Source organism: Pogona vitticeps, chromosome 14, assembly GCF_051106095.1.
Source record: "Pogona vitticeps strain Pit_001003342236 chromosome 14, PviZW2.1, whole genome shotgun sequence".
Lineage (NCBI taxonomy): Eukaryota > Metazoa > Chordata > Lepidosauria > Squamata > Agamidae > Pogona > Pogona vitticeps.
In genome coordinates this window covers 18,895,339-18,912,863 of record NC_135796.1, presented here as the reverse complement: position 1 = coordinate 18,912,863, position 17,525 = coordinate 18,895,339, and the positions used below count along the sequence as shown (strand labels likewise).

The 17,525-nt window shown below is 51.4% G+C and overlaps 1 protein-coding gene across 1 annotated transcript; it reads right to left on the bottom strand.

The window, feature by feature from the left end:
• Window positions 1–324: 324 nt before the first annotated feature.
• Window positions 325–16,333, bottom strand: WSCD2 (WSC domain containing 2). The gene is made up of 8 exons (XM_078381824.1): window positions 15,847–16,333; window positions 9,870–9,984; window positions 8,263–8,447; window positions 7,143–7,264; window positions 5,747–5,921; window positions 5,297–5,461; window positions 3,201–3,401; window positions 325–1,655 (listed from the first exon to the last, which is right to left on the bottom strand). The coding sequence occupies exons 1-8, from the start codon at window positions 16,229–16,231 to the stop codon at window positions 1,303–1,305; spliced, it is 1,701 nt and encodes a 566-aa protein (XP_078237950.1). The 5' UTR covers window positions 16,232–16,333; the 3' UTR covers window positions 325–1,302.
• Window positions 16,334–17,525: the final 1,192 nt, after the last annotated feature.

Here is a 17,525-nt window from a genome sequence, read left to right as displayed (position 1 = left end):
CCACCCCTGGGTGCCTCAGAGCTCAACGCATGCACAGCAATGTTGGCGCTCCCCCATACAATATGCCCTGAGAGGCGGGGGGGTCTGGCCCACACGCACAAGCAGAACGAGGTGGGAAAGAGATCACGTGCAGAGACGGTAGAGCAGGATGTGTGACTTATTTGCCTGGAGCGAATCGGGAACTCAACCGTTGAGCACCCCCCTCCCCAGTGCGCCATGCAGAAACCCCCAGATTCAAGCTCTACGTAGCTTCTCCAGGCTGGGACGAATCCTGCCATCACTGCCACTCAGTGCCAAGAATACTTGGGGTGGGAGTATCAGGGATCTCACCCAGCAGAAGACAAATATTTGGGGCAACTATAAAAGCAGCTGGACCACAAAGAGAGAGGAGAGGGCTAGAGATTTTAACCCCTGACTGGGCTCTTTCTAAATTATTGTTCTTAGTGGACTTGAACAAGGCGGAATGAGAGATGGCCACCGCCAGCTGCTCTGTGATCAGAACTTGCCGAGGGTCTGGATCCTGGTGCTTTAATCCAAAGAGAGAACTTGCCCAAACTCTGAGCTTCTGGGGCCGCAAACCGGTCAGGATTCTACCACCTCATTGCACGTCCCGGCTAGGCCAGCTGATGGGAACCAAGCGTTATTATGTGTGAACCAGCTCCAAGGGTCCGGACATTGAATGCAGAAAACCGAAGCGGTCTCTATAAGAAGAGGAATAATCTTAGAACGGCAGAGCAGGAAGGGCCCCCATGGATCAGTCCCTGTCAACGAGGCCCGGGAGGGATTCAAACTCCCAACCTCCGCCTAAACCACGGAGTGACCCAGCAGTACGACCCTCGCAAGGGACAACCGGGCCTTCTTGGAAGATCTGGATGTCAATAAAAGGAAAGGCCCACGGCCCGAAGAGAGGACAGGGTGTCGCCGAGCCCCAGGGAAAGGCCGTCAAGGATCGGAGATGATCCTACCGCCGCCCCTCCCCCCCCCCGGGAACGAGGAGGCAGCCACATTCTGGTGAAAAGCCGGAAGCAGAGGTTTGAGCGTTGTCTTTCTGGGGTCAACAGCCGCTCCCCTTAAAAACCAGACAGACGAGAGTGGATTTGTCAAGAATCCTCTTGGCCACAAGGGCGGGGGGTGAAACATCGCCACTCATGCAAGGGCGAGCAGCAGGATGAGGCCTGAACGGACCGCCAGCACCCACTGGGTGGAAACGGTTACCGGCCCGAGGAGGAGGAGGAAGCACAGCGGCCGCTTCTCGGATTGGGTCCCTCCTGACCAAAAAGCGGTCTCCGAGGCACACGACCATCATCTCGGAGAATAGTCCTCTGGGACTCCTGTCAGGTTGCGGAGTTTCAGCGCCGCGTCCACCGTCCGGATGTAGCCGTCGATCGCCCTCCTCATTTCGGGCGTGTAGGGGTCGTACTCCAGCTTCCGCAGGCCGGAGCGTTTGAAGTTCCCGTCCTTCTGGCCCTCGACGCAGAGGAGGCGGTCCTCCTGGACGGGGGTGCCCAGGAGGCTGACCATCCTCTTGAGCTGGACGAAGAGGTCCCGCTTGAGGTCTTCGAAGTGGACCACCAGGACACGCTTGCCAAACTTCAGCCAGTCCAGGGTGTGGGTCGCCCACCACGGGGCGTAGTTCTTGACAAATTCGGGCCACTCTGAAAGAGGAGAGGGGGGATATCCCCTGTGTTAGTCACCAGGCACCAGGGCATCATCCTAAACAGCGTTCAGAGGGAGAGAGGACTTTGATTCACTTGATGTCCATGATGAAACCCAGGCCCTGACCCGTCTCAGACCAGCAAAGGTCTCAGAATTTGGAACAGTTCCTATCCTGGACTACACCACCCAGAATACACAGCCACTGTGAGCCCTGAGCATGGGAAATGTAGTTCAAGAAAAAGCATTTCAGGCCTAAGATGTTCTGGCAATTGTAGGCCAAAATACCCAAACCAGACATTTTTGGGCTTTAGAAATGATTGGCTAATTTTAAAATATCAGAAGGAGGTTGACTGATTTCCCCTGTAATGCATTCCAGAATTGTTCTTAACTTTTACTTATTTTATCTATAAAAGGCCTGAAGTTTCAATTGGGCAGTTTCAAAGCATCGTTGAAAATATAAAAAGAAATTAAAAACCAGACGGACAGGCATTTGTTGGCTCGGATATTTGAAACAGCATCCGGCCAGCTTCTGTTTTTCATTTTGACCACTGCCAGGATGGATCCACGGCCCTCCTTCCCCGCCTGACCTAGCAGAAAGAGGTCTCCGTGGTTTCAGATTCATCTAGATCTACATACAGGCAGATCTATATGCACATCGGCCCATATAGGGGTTGTCTGTTTTGTTCCATGGCATTAATTTTTACGACTTCCCCTGGAACAAGTCCAAAGCAAAGTTTTATGTGCGATAATGATGCACGGTGAAGCGTCCCATTTCCACGCAATGAAATGGAGACTCAGTTCAATAATTCATGGTGGAGGGTGGGATGACAACCTGCCGCATGATGCTTTTCAGGTTTGGGGGATGGCAAGGGAATGTACTCCTTTCTCAACAGAGGGTGAGAATGGAGACCAACAGGGGAGTCTCTAATCTGAGACTTAGAACCTGTTCTAATTTCAGATAAGAGTATTCTGCTCTTCATCATCCTTTTTATCGCCTGCTTTGAAGGTGAGGATCAATGAGCAAGAAATCTCAGAGGTAAACAGAAGAATTGACATGTCTTCAGGGCAGGCTTAATGGCCCCCAGAACACGTTGGCAAAGCAATACCACGGCTTCTTAAGGAAATGATTCACTATCATGGACCGAATTTTTTTTTTTTCATTTTCATTTAAGGAAAAAGCCACTCATGAGTAAATGGAAAGAAGGAGAATCGAACAACAGGAACCTTTTTCTTTTTTTGGATAGCAACTTCCACCGGACATGATGGGAAGGGAATTCTGGGAGTCGTAGTCCAAAAACTTAAAATTTCGAAGCCATGGAGGATCCACCACAATGATATCTTATAGAGGTAACGTATAGAGCTGTAGTTCCCAACCTGGGGTCCCCAGGCGTTCTTGGACTACAACTTCCAGAAATCCTGGCTAGCCCAGCAAGCGGTGAAGGCTTCTGGGAGTTGTAGTCCAAGAACACCTGGGCACATGAGGTTGGGAACCAGTCATCTACGTAGAAAACAAGGCGCTGGAGGAACGTGGCCTCCCTACCTACCTTTTCCCCTCCAGTGGGCATGGGACGCGAACCCAAGGTGGCCGCCATATTTCCGGTTGAATTCGGCCATGAGTGCTTTGTATGGGTTCCGGATCAGCAAGATGGCTGCGTCGAAGGCCTCGATTTCCTTCTGCCCACTCTCGTGGGTCTTGATGCAAATCGTCCTCCCGCTTCGCCAGTGGTCTCGTTCGCCTTTAAACCCTGGCAAGGAGGAAGGGATGAGAAGGGGAGCTTTAGAAGGGTAAGTAAAGCAAGGAATACATTACAGAAACAGCCGATTGCCCTACATCATTTAGAGGCCCTCTAAACACCCGTGTGCTTGTGAGGGTTCGATGCTTTGGCTCATGGTTTCCTGCCCCGAGAAGTCGGGGGTCAGACTAGATGGCCTTTGAGGAACCTTCAAACTCTGCAGTTCCCTCTTTCTGCAATCCTCTGAGTCAGCCACATCTCCTTCGCCCCAGAACGGGTCGAACAGCCACCAGCTCTATGACTTTCTGTCTGTGTAATCTTTCGCATCAAGGAAAGCTAATTTCCCAGAGGCCTCCTTGAGATCCATATGCTGCGAGGGTCATGAGCGTCCGTCCTCGGCAGGGGCACTTCCATGAGGTTTGTAAATCAAGAGAACCATCGCAATGCAGAAGATGCAGGTCCCCGGGAGCATCCTTAAAAGTCATGGATGGCCCCGGAAAAACACGTTACGGGATCAAGCCGGCCAGTGCCTTCTCGCCATCCGCCCTCCCTCTTCGGCAGGTAAGTCCACCTGAACACCATCGTCCAAGGAAAACAGGACGCGGTGACCAAGCTCGGAAAAGTCCCTTTCTGGAGGTGTTCTTATTTCCGTACACTGAGCTGGGTTTCACGATTTTCTCGGGTCAAGTAGAGGAGAAAATATCTTTTTTTAAAAGATTGCCTTTGCTTCGCAGGATATTTTAGGATGATGCCAAGCCTCTACGGGACTATCCCACTGGGTCTCCAGTTTGCACATTTCGTCAAGAGGTGCTCAGCCGGCTTCCTCTCAAGTAGATCCAAAGGATTCGTTGCAAGACAGGGAACCCGGGAAAGACCAAGGCCTCCGATCAACATTCTGAACCGACTCGAACAGCACAAATCCATCTCCATCATCGCGTCACTTCAGGAGAGACAGATCAAATCACGGGGCTCCAAAATGCAGACAAAATGGAATGCTTGATCAATCTGTAGCCCAAAACAGACCGCCCCCGCCGCGAAGCCTTCAAACACCTCATCTTGTTCCTTAATTTGACAAACGAGACGCCGCGTTGTCATATTCCAGTGAAACAAAATTCCTCCCAGCCGGCTCTGTTTCCAAGAATACATGAAGGAGGAACAGTTCACGTGTTCCTTAACGAGCAGCGATGGTCTGGTTTGAGTTTTATTTTTTTCCGGCACTGAACAGAAGGGTTTTCTTCTCAAAGAAACGCTTCCTGCCTGAGGGGAATAAATATACTAATTGAAGAGTTACCAGAATGAGCGGATGCAGGAGGAAGTCTGGTTACCAATGCTGGTTTGTTTAGCGCCGCCTCCCGAGCCCATTCCAGCCCTCTTGGCGGCTGTTTCTGATCCACTGAGACAGGGCGCCATAATCCGGTGATTCACCAGGATTTGCACGGATTCCATCCAACTTTCAGCACACCAAAGTGTCTTTCTGCCAAGATCTGAGAGTTTTAAGATGAACTAAGCTAATATTTTGGGTCCCACACACTGTGCTTTGGCCCTGCTCACCAACACAACAGCCGCCCCCCCGCCCCCCGAGTCCTTCTGGGAAACTTATTTTGTCCCTCGGACTGAAAAGGGCCGCCCAGCTGTGGTCGATAGCGTGGCAGACGTTTACAAAGAGGAAAACCCAGCGGAGTGGCTGTGACGAAGCTTGCACAAAAATGGAATGTCCGTGTAATGAAACGGCCAGGGTTGCACAAGGCACTTCATAATCCCCACCCAGGTTTCCGCTGTGGGTTTTAGTCCGAACTTGAAAGGTGATAGATCGCTCCCAACAAGTTCAAACGAAAGAGCACATTCTTTATCTTGAGAAGACTGGAATCCCCCAGCCTTTGCCGGCGAAGGGGAAGGCAAACCCTCACCTTTGTTATAAAGGGAGCCGTCGAAGTAGTAGCTGCCAGTGTAGAAGCCCGTGGCGAGTTCGATGAGGTGTCGCGCCCAAGTGTTCCCGGCCCCAGGAAAGCTGGCGAGGGCGACGAACTGCTTTGCCCGAGCAGTTAAAAATCTTCGGTCCATGCACCGGTTGTCTGCAAACCAATCAAAACATCGCAGGATTTGGAATTTAAGAGTTCTTATAAGAAGAAACCACATACACAAGATCAATCGTCCAGGGAATTCTCTCCCAGCCGCTAACCTTCACAGGATTGGCCCTTTCTGCACCCTGAATTTGCAACCTCTGTGAGATCAAAACCCCGCCGAGATGCCAGGGACTGGACTGAGAAGAGCGGATCAGGAAAACTAGCGCTGTAGCGCTGAATCTCTAGCCACTCCATCCTCGGCACGAAGCCACTGATCCAGGTGCTTCTCCTTACCTTGCACTTGAGTCTGGTAGACGATGAAATATTTAGAAGTGCCGCAGCTTTCGAACTCCTCGCCGCTGCATTTCTGGGCGCAGAGCTGTTCATCTTCCCGGTCCCGCAAGGCGAAGAGGGTGGTGGGGAAACCACAGTGGCAGGAGGTCCCAGCCAGGGCAGCCAGTGGGTATTCCTGCCAGGAGAAATGGAGGGGAAAAGCTTCTCATACTTCTAGGATCATGGAGTTGGAAATAGCCTAGAAGGCCATTGGGTCCAATCTCCTGATCATCACAGCAATCCTATTGTGCCTCTCAGAAGCAGTAGGATGATGCAGAAGGAACAAGAGAGAGAGAGCGTGCTAGATCCGTTTGAATCCTGCCTCGATCCTGAAGCTCTCTGGATGACTTCATGTCACTTGTCATCTCACCTATGTTGCAGAATTATTGCAAACACCAAACAGGACCAAAGAACGTTGTGGGTTCTAAAATGTGTATTTCCCCAGCAGGAAAAGGGAACTGGGCTCAGCTGGAAATCAAGAAATGATAGCGGAGTTGGTATGAAGCCACGCTGAACGCCATATACGGATGACGCCTCTACAGCCGGTGGCTCCAATTTCCGGGGAGTGGTGAATCCCCTCTGGGTTTGCGTCCGAACTGGAGAGGAGCACTATAAAGTACTTGAACCTCTCGGCACCGCCGGCTCCTCTAAAGTTCGGCCTAAAACCCAAAGGGTGTTCTCCCACGCCTATAAAACTGAATTCATTGCCCCAAAATAGGGTCTGGCATTTTCTCAGCTGTGCACCGGACTTTATTTTTCTGGGTCATCTCCACCCACCCACCCCCAACTTTCGTGGCTCAGATTTTCCATGTTTCCAGCGACAACCGGGCAGCCTGCTCTGATCCCTGCTTCCACCCGGCCCTGACTTCCACCTCAAAGCAACAGAGAGGTAATTGCCGGTGCTGGCAAGGAGTAATTTACTGGTGCCAGGAGTTTGACTGCCCAGCTTATGACGCCCCTTTCAAAATCATGGCCCAACAGCGCTGGGATAATGGGGGAGTTTGTCACCGGAAGCAGGCTGCTAAAAGGAGCGTACTTCATCCCTTGCTCTTCCTCAAGACTTATAACGCGCAGAGTTATGAAGACTGCGGAGAACCTGACAGGTAATTTAATAGCTGGGGATGCACGGATGGAGGGCGAGACACGGCCACGTGGCGATCAACCTCCATGGAGAGCAGGAGGGGAAGAGCAGGTCACCCAAAAGCGATGAAAATGGCCACGACATTGTAGGAAGCATTTCCATTTAGTAGGAAATTAATGCAGGGGTTTTAATCCGCTTGTTTTCCTGGCCTCCAAGCCAGGGAATCTCTCCCACGTGGCTTCGGGGGACCACTGGAGGTCCCCCCCTACTCCTTACCTTCCCAGTGCAGAAATCCACGCATCGGTCCACGGACATGTTCTTCATCGGCTTGCTGGCAGGTAAAGCCAAGGAGATGTTCTCCGGCCGGCGAAAGCATCCGCGGAAAATGGCGCTGCCATCTGCGGGAGGGGAGAGACAGAAACTGGGGTCAAGGTGACGGGTGGAGGCAAACCACTCCTCATTGGAGGAATCCACAGAGGATGCTTTCCAAAGCCTGTGAGCTCACAGCCAGAGAAACGGCTTTGGTTTTTGCAAGGGGGCAGCCATGTTAGTGTGTTCCAGCAAAACCAGCCAAGAGTCTTGTGGCATCTGGAAGCCGGTCAGGTTTTCCCAAGCTCAAACTTCGGTGGGTATTAGCGGCTACACCTCAGATGTAGGGAACAAAGCCTCTGAGGGAGATGATTGAACAGAGGTGGGCTACAGCGCATTACAAAACCTTACACCCAGTACAACTCCGTAGTCTTCAAGGTTCCACAAAATTCTTTGTTGGCTCCCCACTCCCCCAGAGCCACTCAATTCTCCTTCTGAACTGTGGATCAATAATCCCCTTTTTCACGAATGTGGCCAGCACAGCTTAGCCCTTGACCCTTAAGGGACTTTAACCAAGGAGCCGGAAATCCTCAACCCTCCTAGGCAGAAGACAGGATTCAGCACCATGGTTAGCTCATGTAAAGTTCAGATCAAAACCCAGAGCGGCTCCACTACCCTGGCAAAATCAGACGCACCAGAGCCAACATCAGCTCGGCAACCGTTCTGATCCCACCATTTCCCATACAAACCAATAAGTTGAAATTGGCTTTCTCATGACCCATCTTTCAATAAGCATATTGCACAGACAGGGAGCATAATATCCTAATGTTGCCGTGAAAGGGGGAAAGACCCCCACACAAGAAATCAAGAACCCTCTTTTGCCTTTATCGTGGGCTCCTCTCTTCCCTGTTTCTCTTAGGGTTAGCAACATGCTACCCTGAATCCCCCCCCCATCCTTCCGCATTGTTAGTCCGGCTGCTGAGGACAGATGGAAACTCAAGGCCGAGAACCCCAGGTGAGCCAAAATGTCCTCTGCCCTTTATAGACATTCCTCTCCCCTCTGACCAGGACAGCAAGCGCGACTTACACCTCCGAGCAGATTCCTGGGCCAGCTCCAAGCGGTAGATGGAGAGCCGGTTCACTCCCCCACAGATGTTGCTTTTCTCTCCCTTACACTCCATGTTGCACTCGGAATCACTGACGTTGGCGCCCTGGATTTTGTGGCCGCAGTAACACTCCGCTCCAAACTCCAGCCCCGCGTAGAGGTAGCCCCTGGCAAAACAGAGAGGCAGCGTATTTCATTGAGGCTGTAGTAGTGGTCAAAGTCAACGCATTGATACATGCGGAGAGCCATTTGGACTGCCCACCCCATCATTCTCCATCCTGGAAGTTCGACCGGACCGACCCACACATTCAGATCCCAAAATGTGGCTCGCCTGGAGGAAAGGCCTGGCTGGTCGGTTTCATGGCCAAGGATAGGCCTAGCTTCCTGTTAGAAAAGGAAGCAGCCTCAAGGCTTACTGGGAAGTCTTCTTTTTCTAACAGGAAGCACAGTGGAACGAGGCCTAGCCTAGGCCACGGAGCCTGATAGCTGGGCCTTTTCTCCAGGTAAGCCGAATTTTGGTCTCTGCAGGCATGGATCTGTCAGGTCGAATGGTCAGAACAGAGAATTATCAGTTTACCAGTCAAAAAAATCTCAACCAGCAAAGGGGGGGGGTTGATAATCTGGATGACACGAGACCCCCTTTTAGCTTTACAGTATTTAGAACCAGTGGGATTCTTTGACCCCTTTGAACACTCCGTCAGTCCCTCTGCACTTCCAGGGCGTGTGTGTGTGTGTGTGTGTGTGTGTGTGTGTGTGTGTGTGTGTGTGTGTGTGTGTGTGTGTTTTGTTTTTTGTTTTGCTTATCAGTGAGGAGAGGACACGTTTTCCCCACTGAGACTGTTTGCCCTTATTATGCAAGACGATGACAAGAAAAATCGGTGTCCTTCGTCTCCCTCTCGCCTGGAGACAAGGCAGCTTGTGGGGTCTGAAAATTTCTCACCGAGGTATATCCAAAATACCTCGAGAGAGACGAATTTAAAGGGAGCAAAGCACCTAACAAGCATTGCTTGCTTCTATAAATCAGGGCAACATCTCCCTTTCTGGGGAGCTTTCCAAGGTCCTGAATTTGCTGCTACCAAGAGCTGCTGGCTGGACGATGCCTGCTCCAAACCAAATCAGTACCAAGATTAATCAATGCGTCACTTTTGCTTAACCAAACCAGACCAAAGAATTTCAGGGGACTTGGTGCAAGGGTTTGATTTAATGTTTCTGCAAAAGACTCGATTCACAGTCTGGACCTCCCGCTTCTCTCTTTCTGCCGAGCAGCAGATTGCTTGTCTCACCAGACGGCCCGACCTTTATAATATAACTCCAGCAACTCATATCCACCCACGTCTGCAAGGTCATTTCCATTGCAAACGAGGCCGTGCATCCTCCCTCCCAACCCCCGAGAGTGAGAAAAAATTGAATCTTTCAAAGCCCGTTGGGTTTGGAGAATATGAGAGAGGAAGAAAATCAGCCATTGGCAGGAGAGAGAGAGAGAGAGAGAGAGAGAGAGAGAGAGAGTCAAACCACCGGAGCTGACAAGAGAGAAATACACTCGGCGCGGCAGAATTAATGAAGTCCCCCCTGTTCGTTTGCCGCCCTACCGTTCGGCACAGTTGTCCTGGCAACGAAACAAAGTCATTTTTTTATAGTCGAAAAAGGACACTCCACGCAGGGCCCGGCGGCGGGTGTTGTCGACGTAACAGCCGATGTATTTTGCTGCCGAAAAGAGGGGAGGGGAGAAAAACGTTAAAAACCGCCATAAAAAATTAAATCCGTCGAGAAATTGTTGAAGTAGAGAGAGAAAGAGAGAGAGAGAGAACATAAACAAGTCATCCCACGGTTGCCAAAGATTCAGGAAAGAATCTGAATGACAACTTAAGAGGTTGCAGCTTGATCCCTTCCAGATTTGTTGGTATGGGCCCACAAATTACCCGGGAAATTCTGAGGGAGGTGGACAAAAATACATCATTCCGCACACTTCTGCCTGATTTCACCTTGAAGCGGTGTCCTCGCCAAACCACCCCAGGGGACCAAAGGATAACGCTTAACCCTCAGCTGTGACCTCAGCCTCTTCAGCTGCTCACCACCTCTGTCTGCCAGTGGCCAAACTCAGCCTCCGATGGCAGATAACGTGAGACCCTCTCTCTCCTGTGTTTACTACCCTGAGGAGTTGTGTGGGAAGATGGCTTTAAATGAATTACGGGGAAAGACAACCATCTTTCGAGCACCCACTGCCCAGAGCTCAAAGTGGTGACTAGCATGGTTGTTCCCCAGGTATTTTCTGTCCCTTCTAAAAAGAGACTCTGTAAGGCCTCCTGGCGCAGAGGTTAAACTGCAGGATTGCACTGAAGACTCTGCTCACAACACTGAAGACTCTGCTCACAATTGCAAAATTGTGCAATTGGTGTAATTACTAAATTCGCAGGGATTTGATAAATTGTCCAGATCTAGAATGACCACGCCTTTTTTTAAGGATTCAAAGCCCCGGATGGGGTGTTTGTTTCTTTTTTAGCAATCTGAACCAGTCCTTCTCTACCTTCTGCGCATACGTTCTCTGCTTCTCGGAGGAAAAAAAACCACACTTATTTTGTCCTTGTATAGAGATACACTCGACAGATCAGAACGAGGAATCTAACCTGTTTATCCCTCCACTCCTGTTCCAGTTGGCATCCCAGAGAAATTAAAATGGTGCGGCCTTGCTCAGAAACTCCCCAGCCAGCCAGACTGGATAGACCCTGTATTTTTTGTGATGAGATCGAATTCTGTTCCCTGGTCGCAGCCTGCAATGAAACATCCCTCTCTCCCTCCACCCTGCGGAGGATTCGCACAACAAACCGCCCAGCTCTCGGCTGCGCTCACATGTCAGCTCAGCGGTCCAGAAGCTCTCTCGGGCGACGCCTCTCCATCCTGTTGATTTCAGCAGGTTCCTCTCCACACGCACACTGCCCTGACTCAATAAAGCACGCAACAGGGGTCTGTTGGGAAGCCACCCGGACCTGCATGTGTGTGCGCGCGCAGGCTGTTTGTTCAGCGAAGTGTGGCTACTGCCATTCCTTACGCCCATTAAAAGAGTGGGCCCGGCAGGGTGAGGAGGAGGTGAGAGGCAGGCGTGCTGGGGAGTCAGATGCAGCGCTGGAAGCCGTTAAAGCCCTGCCTATTAATATAGCCCGAGTCAGGGCGTGCAGGGTTTTTGAAGAAGGCAGAATTGGGCCCAGAGCTGTCAGAATATCACTCACTGAACAGACCTCTCTCTCTTTCTCCCTCCTACCCACCCCACCCCCCACACATACACATTTCTTTCAAAGACTGATTTTTCAGACATGGAACTCTGCCTGAATCGCGACTCTCCGACATGAACTGTAGAATCAGCTCTAGGGATGGGTTGCCACACTGTGGCTGTTTCTGCCCCATTTCTCTCTCTCTCTCTCTCTCTCTCTCTCTCTCTCTCTCTCACACACACACACACACACACACACACACACACACACACGCACAGGAACAGGTGCAGCCTTTGATCTTGGATCCAAGCTAAATTTCAGCTGATTCCCAGAGGTCTTGGTAGCCTTTGTTTAGATTTCTGTGCCCTGGAAATTCGACAGACCATGGACACTCACACACACACACACACACACACACACTGTCTCCCCCCCACTCAAATGAGCACAGATTGGAGCTCACTCCTTTTTTGGGGCAGAAACAGACAGAAGTGAGACAGAGAAAGGATCCTGACAGGTTCCTTCCCTCTTACCAAGGTGCAAGATCCGTGGAAAGGAGGCACCAGAATCCGCTCTGAGTTTTCATCCAAACTTGACCGACTGCTCCGTGAAGCAATAGACCAGATCCTCCAAAGAGTGGCTCGGCATCTCAAGGGGGGGCTTGTCTAATGTTTGGACTAAAACCCCAAGCGGCGTTCACTATTTCTGCGAGGGCAGAGGCACCCACCACCACCGTTTGCTCTAGGGACTGTTGGAAACGATCCACACACACACCCCACCGCCACTTTAACCACATCTTAATTAAAAAGCTCTGAAAACCAAGGCCGCTGTCACAAGTGTTACGGACACAACGGTCCCTGGCCCAGTGATGTGCTCCCCGCCATCATCCCCCCTCCCTCCCTCCCTCCCTCCCTCCCTCCCTCCCTCCCTCTCTCCATTTCCTGAAAACCTCCACCGCCTGTCCACAGCACCATCCATCACAGTGACAGCCCCGTTTAGCCGCAGGCCGATAACAAATCCAGAGAGCGGCTCTCCCGCATACCGACAACTCTCTGATTCACTGCGTTGGTCTGGAGGCAGAAAAAAAGGCCCTTCGTGGTCCTCTACCTTCGTGCAAAAAAAAAAAAAAAAAAAAAGAATTTGGAAAGGGAAAAAACCGGAAAACTTCCATCCTTCGTGGTTTGGAAACGGCCGCACAAGACATGGGGTGGAAGCCCAGCCAAAGTAGGGCTCCTCAATAGTCCCCGGTACACCCCCCCGGCTGGGTTTTGCCCCACGCCAGGGCACCGCAGCGTACGGTTTGGGAACCACTGATTAAGTGGGGTCGAGCGGTTGGGAAGCCTCATTCAGTCCTAGTCCTATTCAATTCGGATAGGGTTTTTTTTTTTGGGGGGGGCAACTTCCATTGTTGCCCAGGGCCAGTCAGAAGAATCCTGAATCCTGTTGTTCCATGGATGGAGTGTCAATGCTTTCCTTGTGTCCTTCCACCACATCCCCGGCTCTTGCCCCACTGACAGTGCGGAGAACTCACTGGGAAGAACAGGGCCGATGCATGCACCAAAAAAATCCTTGAATTCCTTCTGGTGCCAGCTTGGAAAAAAAACCTAGTCCGTTTGTGCAAGGGACTCTGGCATGCGTGGGTCCAAGGACTCGTGGTTCTGCATTGCTCACTATAAAAGCTCTTCCTGTCGGTTATTAAGCCTTAGAAGAAGCACCCCATCCTTTTAGAACAGAGGGAATCGATCCTATAAAAATCTGGGGAAATCTGGGGAACAGCAGACGATGCAACTGGGACTCCGGATCAGCTGGATGAGACTCCAAGCTCCAACCCATGGCCTAACTTGACTCCCTTCTGTTGCAGCCCAAAATCAGAACTTGGAAAAGCTGCTTTATGAATAGCCACCTCAATTTTTTAAAGTTCTGGGGGTTTTCTAGCTCAAAAGAGTCCTGGCCTTAGACCGGCCAGCAATTCTTGGCTCCCTCTCCCCTCTCTCCCTTTATATTCTCACACGCTGCGGAAAAGCACGGTCTTGACAGTGGCCGTCCATGCAACGACGTTGACGGGGTGTCGTGTTTTGCCAAGAGCTCGGTCGTGGCTTGAGGCTTCTTTTCACCTGTTGTGCCTAAATTCTGGAGGCTTAGCTGGGCAGAAGGGCAAGGCATATTTGCAATAAATAAATACAAGGCTGTGCGGCCTTCTGCGCTTTGCAAAGTGGCCAACGACAGGAGCAAACACACGCCTAAGAAGCAAGATTTGCATCTGTTGCGGATCACCTTTACTGAGAGTCAATGAAGGGAAGCTTGTAAAAGACCAACGCCGCCCATTTGCATGGAAGGGCCATGTTCTGTCCCCAGGCCGCTCCTAAACCCCCGTACCTCCGTCATTAGGAATTAGCAGCCGCCCTCTCGGAGGTTAATTGTGGTGGACACCTCGCATATGGCTGGGACCGCCACGGCCACCCCCACACCCCACCCCGTGCAGTCACCGATGGTTGATTCTCACTTACCATCTGGTGGAGATGCTCTCAATGTCAATTCAAATTAAACTAATGAGCAAGGCCGAAGACGTTCCGGGAACCAATGTTCCTTGTGTTCTTCTGAGAACACGGTAACGAAAGCTCACCGGGAGGGAGAACCAGGGAGGGCCCCCCCTGGTTTGGGTGGGAACATGCCATGCCACCTCCAGGACCCGCTGAGCAGTTTGGGATCCGGGAAGGAAAACCAGGGCCGGTGGAGGATTTTGCTCCCTTATGGAGGGGAAGCGATCAACAGAAGCCCACTTTTTGTGATGGATCACACACCGGGGGGGGGGGGCAGAGCGTGAGTGCTTTAATGGCGATCCCTCACAACCACCGTCCTCTGTAAAAGAATGTGGCAGCGCAGTTCCATCTCAGCTGGCCAAACATTCCCCTGCCTGGTCCCTTATCCGCTCACTTCCCCTACCAATGTGAGCCAATCTTTCATGGCTGGCCATCACACATTCATAAACCTCACCAATCTTTGAGTTTTCACTCGTTTTTACTCCCCTGTGGGTTGTTGTTTTTTCTCTCTTTATGGTTTGTTCCGTTCCGTCAAGGTCTAGCCATTAGCTTTGGGATTCTGGGGAATGATTTCCAAACAAGGGTTGTCGTTGGTCTCTGAGTATACCCAGCAAGAGGCCTGAGTCAACCTTGTAGCTTTTTCCACGTCTCCCTCTTTTCTGGCCGTTCCCTACACTTTTTCACGGATATAAAAGTCTTCCATGGTCGGCCCGGAGATGTGGAGGGTGCTCTCGCATTTCCAACACCTTGCCGAGGAAGGTGGCAGGAAGGAGGGCGCCAGAATCAGAGAAGAGCTTCCTGGCTGGATATTAAATGAAATTGCACAGTCGCTAAAGCTCCTCCTCTTCTATCTTCTTCTGTTCCCTCGCTCTCAAAAAAAATGAACGTCCTGTCAGGTAGAGTAAATGAGGCCTTCAGAGATGCTAAGTGCTCCACAGACAACTCCCATAAGTCACCAGTCAAAGATGCCATCAGCCAAGCCGGAGGAAGGGGGAGAAGAGAACGCGCGGCTATCCAGGCTCACAAAGAACCTGCACGGAGCAATTTCATGGAAAACTGAACCCTCCTTTCTCCTCCCCCCCCCCTTCGTCACCACGAAACCTATCGGGACCCCTGAGCGCGTTGCCTGCTAAGATGCTCCCATATCTTGGAATGAAGCCACAACTTGCTTCCAGAGCACAGGAAAAAAGGGGAAACCAAGAAGCTGCCCGTGGCCTCATTCTGCAACGTTCTCCCACCCCTTAAAAACATTTATATATGATTCCATAGATGATGTTGTAAAGGGATGAAACTTGTCCAAGCTCTATGTGTTGCAGTACCAAAATATACTCAAGCAGCTACATTTCTGCAGGCGGGGAGTTTTTCCAAGCGCTGGCTCCGATCCGGCCGTGCAGCTCTACTCATTAAATAAACCACTTCCCTCTCCCCGACTGTTTGTTTCCCTGCACCAACGCAGCAATCATCCACGCGATTCACTTGCTCAGATCGAGCCCTTCATTTGAAGCTGATGCTTTGCCCTTCCTCTAGAAACGAGATCTCCCCAAACCGGATGCCTCAGCACTCAGACTTGTAGATGAAGCCCGTGTTTACCTCCCAGCAGCCAATCACAAAAGAAAGCAAATCAACATGCAAGATACAGACGCCGAGGAGAGAGAGAGAAAACACACAACAATGCTAGCAATAAGAGACATATTTTGCAACTTTAAAGAGATGTTGTCAGAACCATAAAAATAAACAACATTTTAGGATCCACTGACCCAGCATGCCATTTTGATGGGCAGTTCCCAAATCCCAACCTTTATAATCCTCGAAAGAAACATTACCTCGGTCTTCCTCCTTCTCACGGATGTTCCTCCCCTTCAGGGCTCTGCTCCAGGTCCCTCCATAATCTCCTATTTTGGTCCTCCCCGGGGCATCTTTGGAAGGGGTCTTAAACCAGGATCCATACCTCCGGGCGGTCGTCAAGGACTCCGGCCTTTCTTTCGCCTCTCTGCCCAGCGCCACCGTCCCCAAAGACTGGGCATCAGTTCCAGCTCCGGGAGCAGCCTCCCCGGCACGGGCATCATTCTCCGCCACCCGGGCACCTCCTCCGAAGCTCGCGTGGAGGAAGACCAGGCTCCCGGCCGCCAGGTAGAGGGCGATCAAGGTGAAGAACCGAAGGGGCCTCCGCCGGAAATATCTTTGGAATTTCAGCAGGAGCTTGGCCATGCTGGCGTCATTACGTCCCTGGACTGGGGCCCGAATCCAGGACGCAGAACATAACAGCAGGTCACAGATTCGACCCCACGTTCTCAGGGCGGTTCAAGGAACAACAGTGGGTCCTCAAGACCACCTGGTAGCCGAGCAATCCTTCATGGCCGACGGCTCTGGTCTCTGCCTTCGTGGATCCAATATTCCATGGGATGTCTCCGATGGGGTGCAAAAGGGTCCCACCACCCCACAGAGGGCCCCAAAGAAGTCAACTTCAAAAAGAGGATGTGTGTGTGTGTTTTTTCCCCCTAGGGAGTAGACCGGCTCTAAGGCGACGCTTCCTTTCTCAAACCATCATTCTCGTTCGGCGCCACATCCCTCCTCTGCCCTCAAAAGGATCCCCCCAAGAGATGCCGTCCATGGAAGGATCATGTTTGAGAATCCGGCGGGATACAAAGGCCGCTTGAAAGGCGATCGTTCCTGGCGCGGCTTCCCACGCCGGCTTTTAGTCCGAGGGAGCAGGTGGCCTCTGATGTCTGTCTCGAACCGAAGAGGCTGGCTCACCTTTTCTTTTCCTCGGCGAAAGGACGTAGAGGGACCCGGGGACGGCTCTCACTTGAAAGGAACGGCTGGAAGGCTCGCTCAGCCAAGCCCTGCTCATTGCGGCCTGAGCATCAGAAGGAGAAAACTCTACCTGGAAGTCAAAGGAGGGGGGGGGGAAGAAAAAAGGAAGAGAGATTGATCCGTGAGGCTGGCGACCAAAGAATTCTTATTTCAAACCCAACCATTATTCCAAACCCCAGCCTGTCTCTTCTCTATCTGAAGGAGGGTCGGCAGCTACACGCTCTCTGAGATGCCAGCCCAAACCCTGAGCCTGAGGGCCAGAACCTAAGATGTAGCAAACTGCACATTTGGAGGGAAGGGATATTTCTCCCAGTTGACCCGTTTTTCCTTCTTAGGATCTCCTCAGGGTTATTATGAGCCCGCTTGCCAACTGAGGTGTGCAAATGAAGCCCGTGTTTACCATCCGGGAAGTCGTCACAAAGCCAAGCCCTGCTAAATGCAAGATCTGGAGGTGCAGAAAACCACACGGCTCTTTCACCCCTTGAGGGAGCAGATCTTCGAAAAGCCTGCCAAGTCGCTGTCTCGTTTGACCTTAAGACATTATCGGTGGCTCACAGGCTAGCCTCTTTCATGTATAGATGCAAACCGGCATAGTGTTTCACAGCTAAAGGGGGACACTAAAGAAGCATTTTTTGAATGTTGCAAGAATCCCAACAGGAATCGGAAATGTTCCTCTTAACCTGCTTCT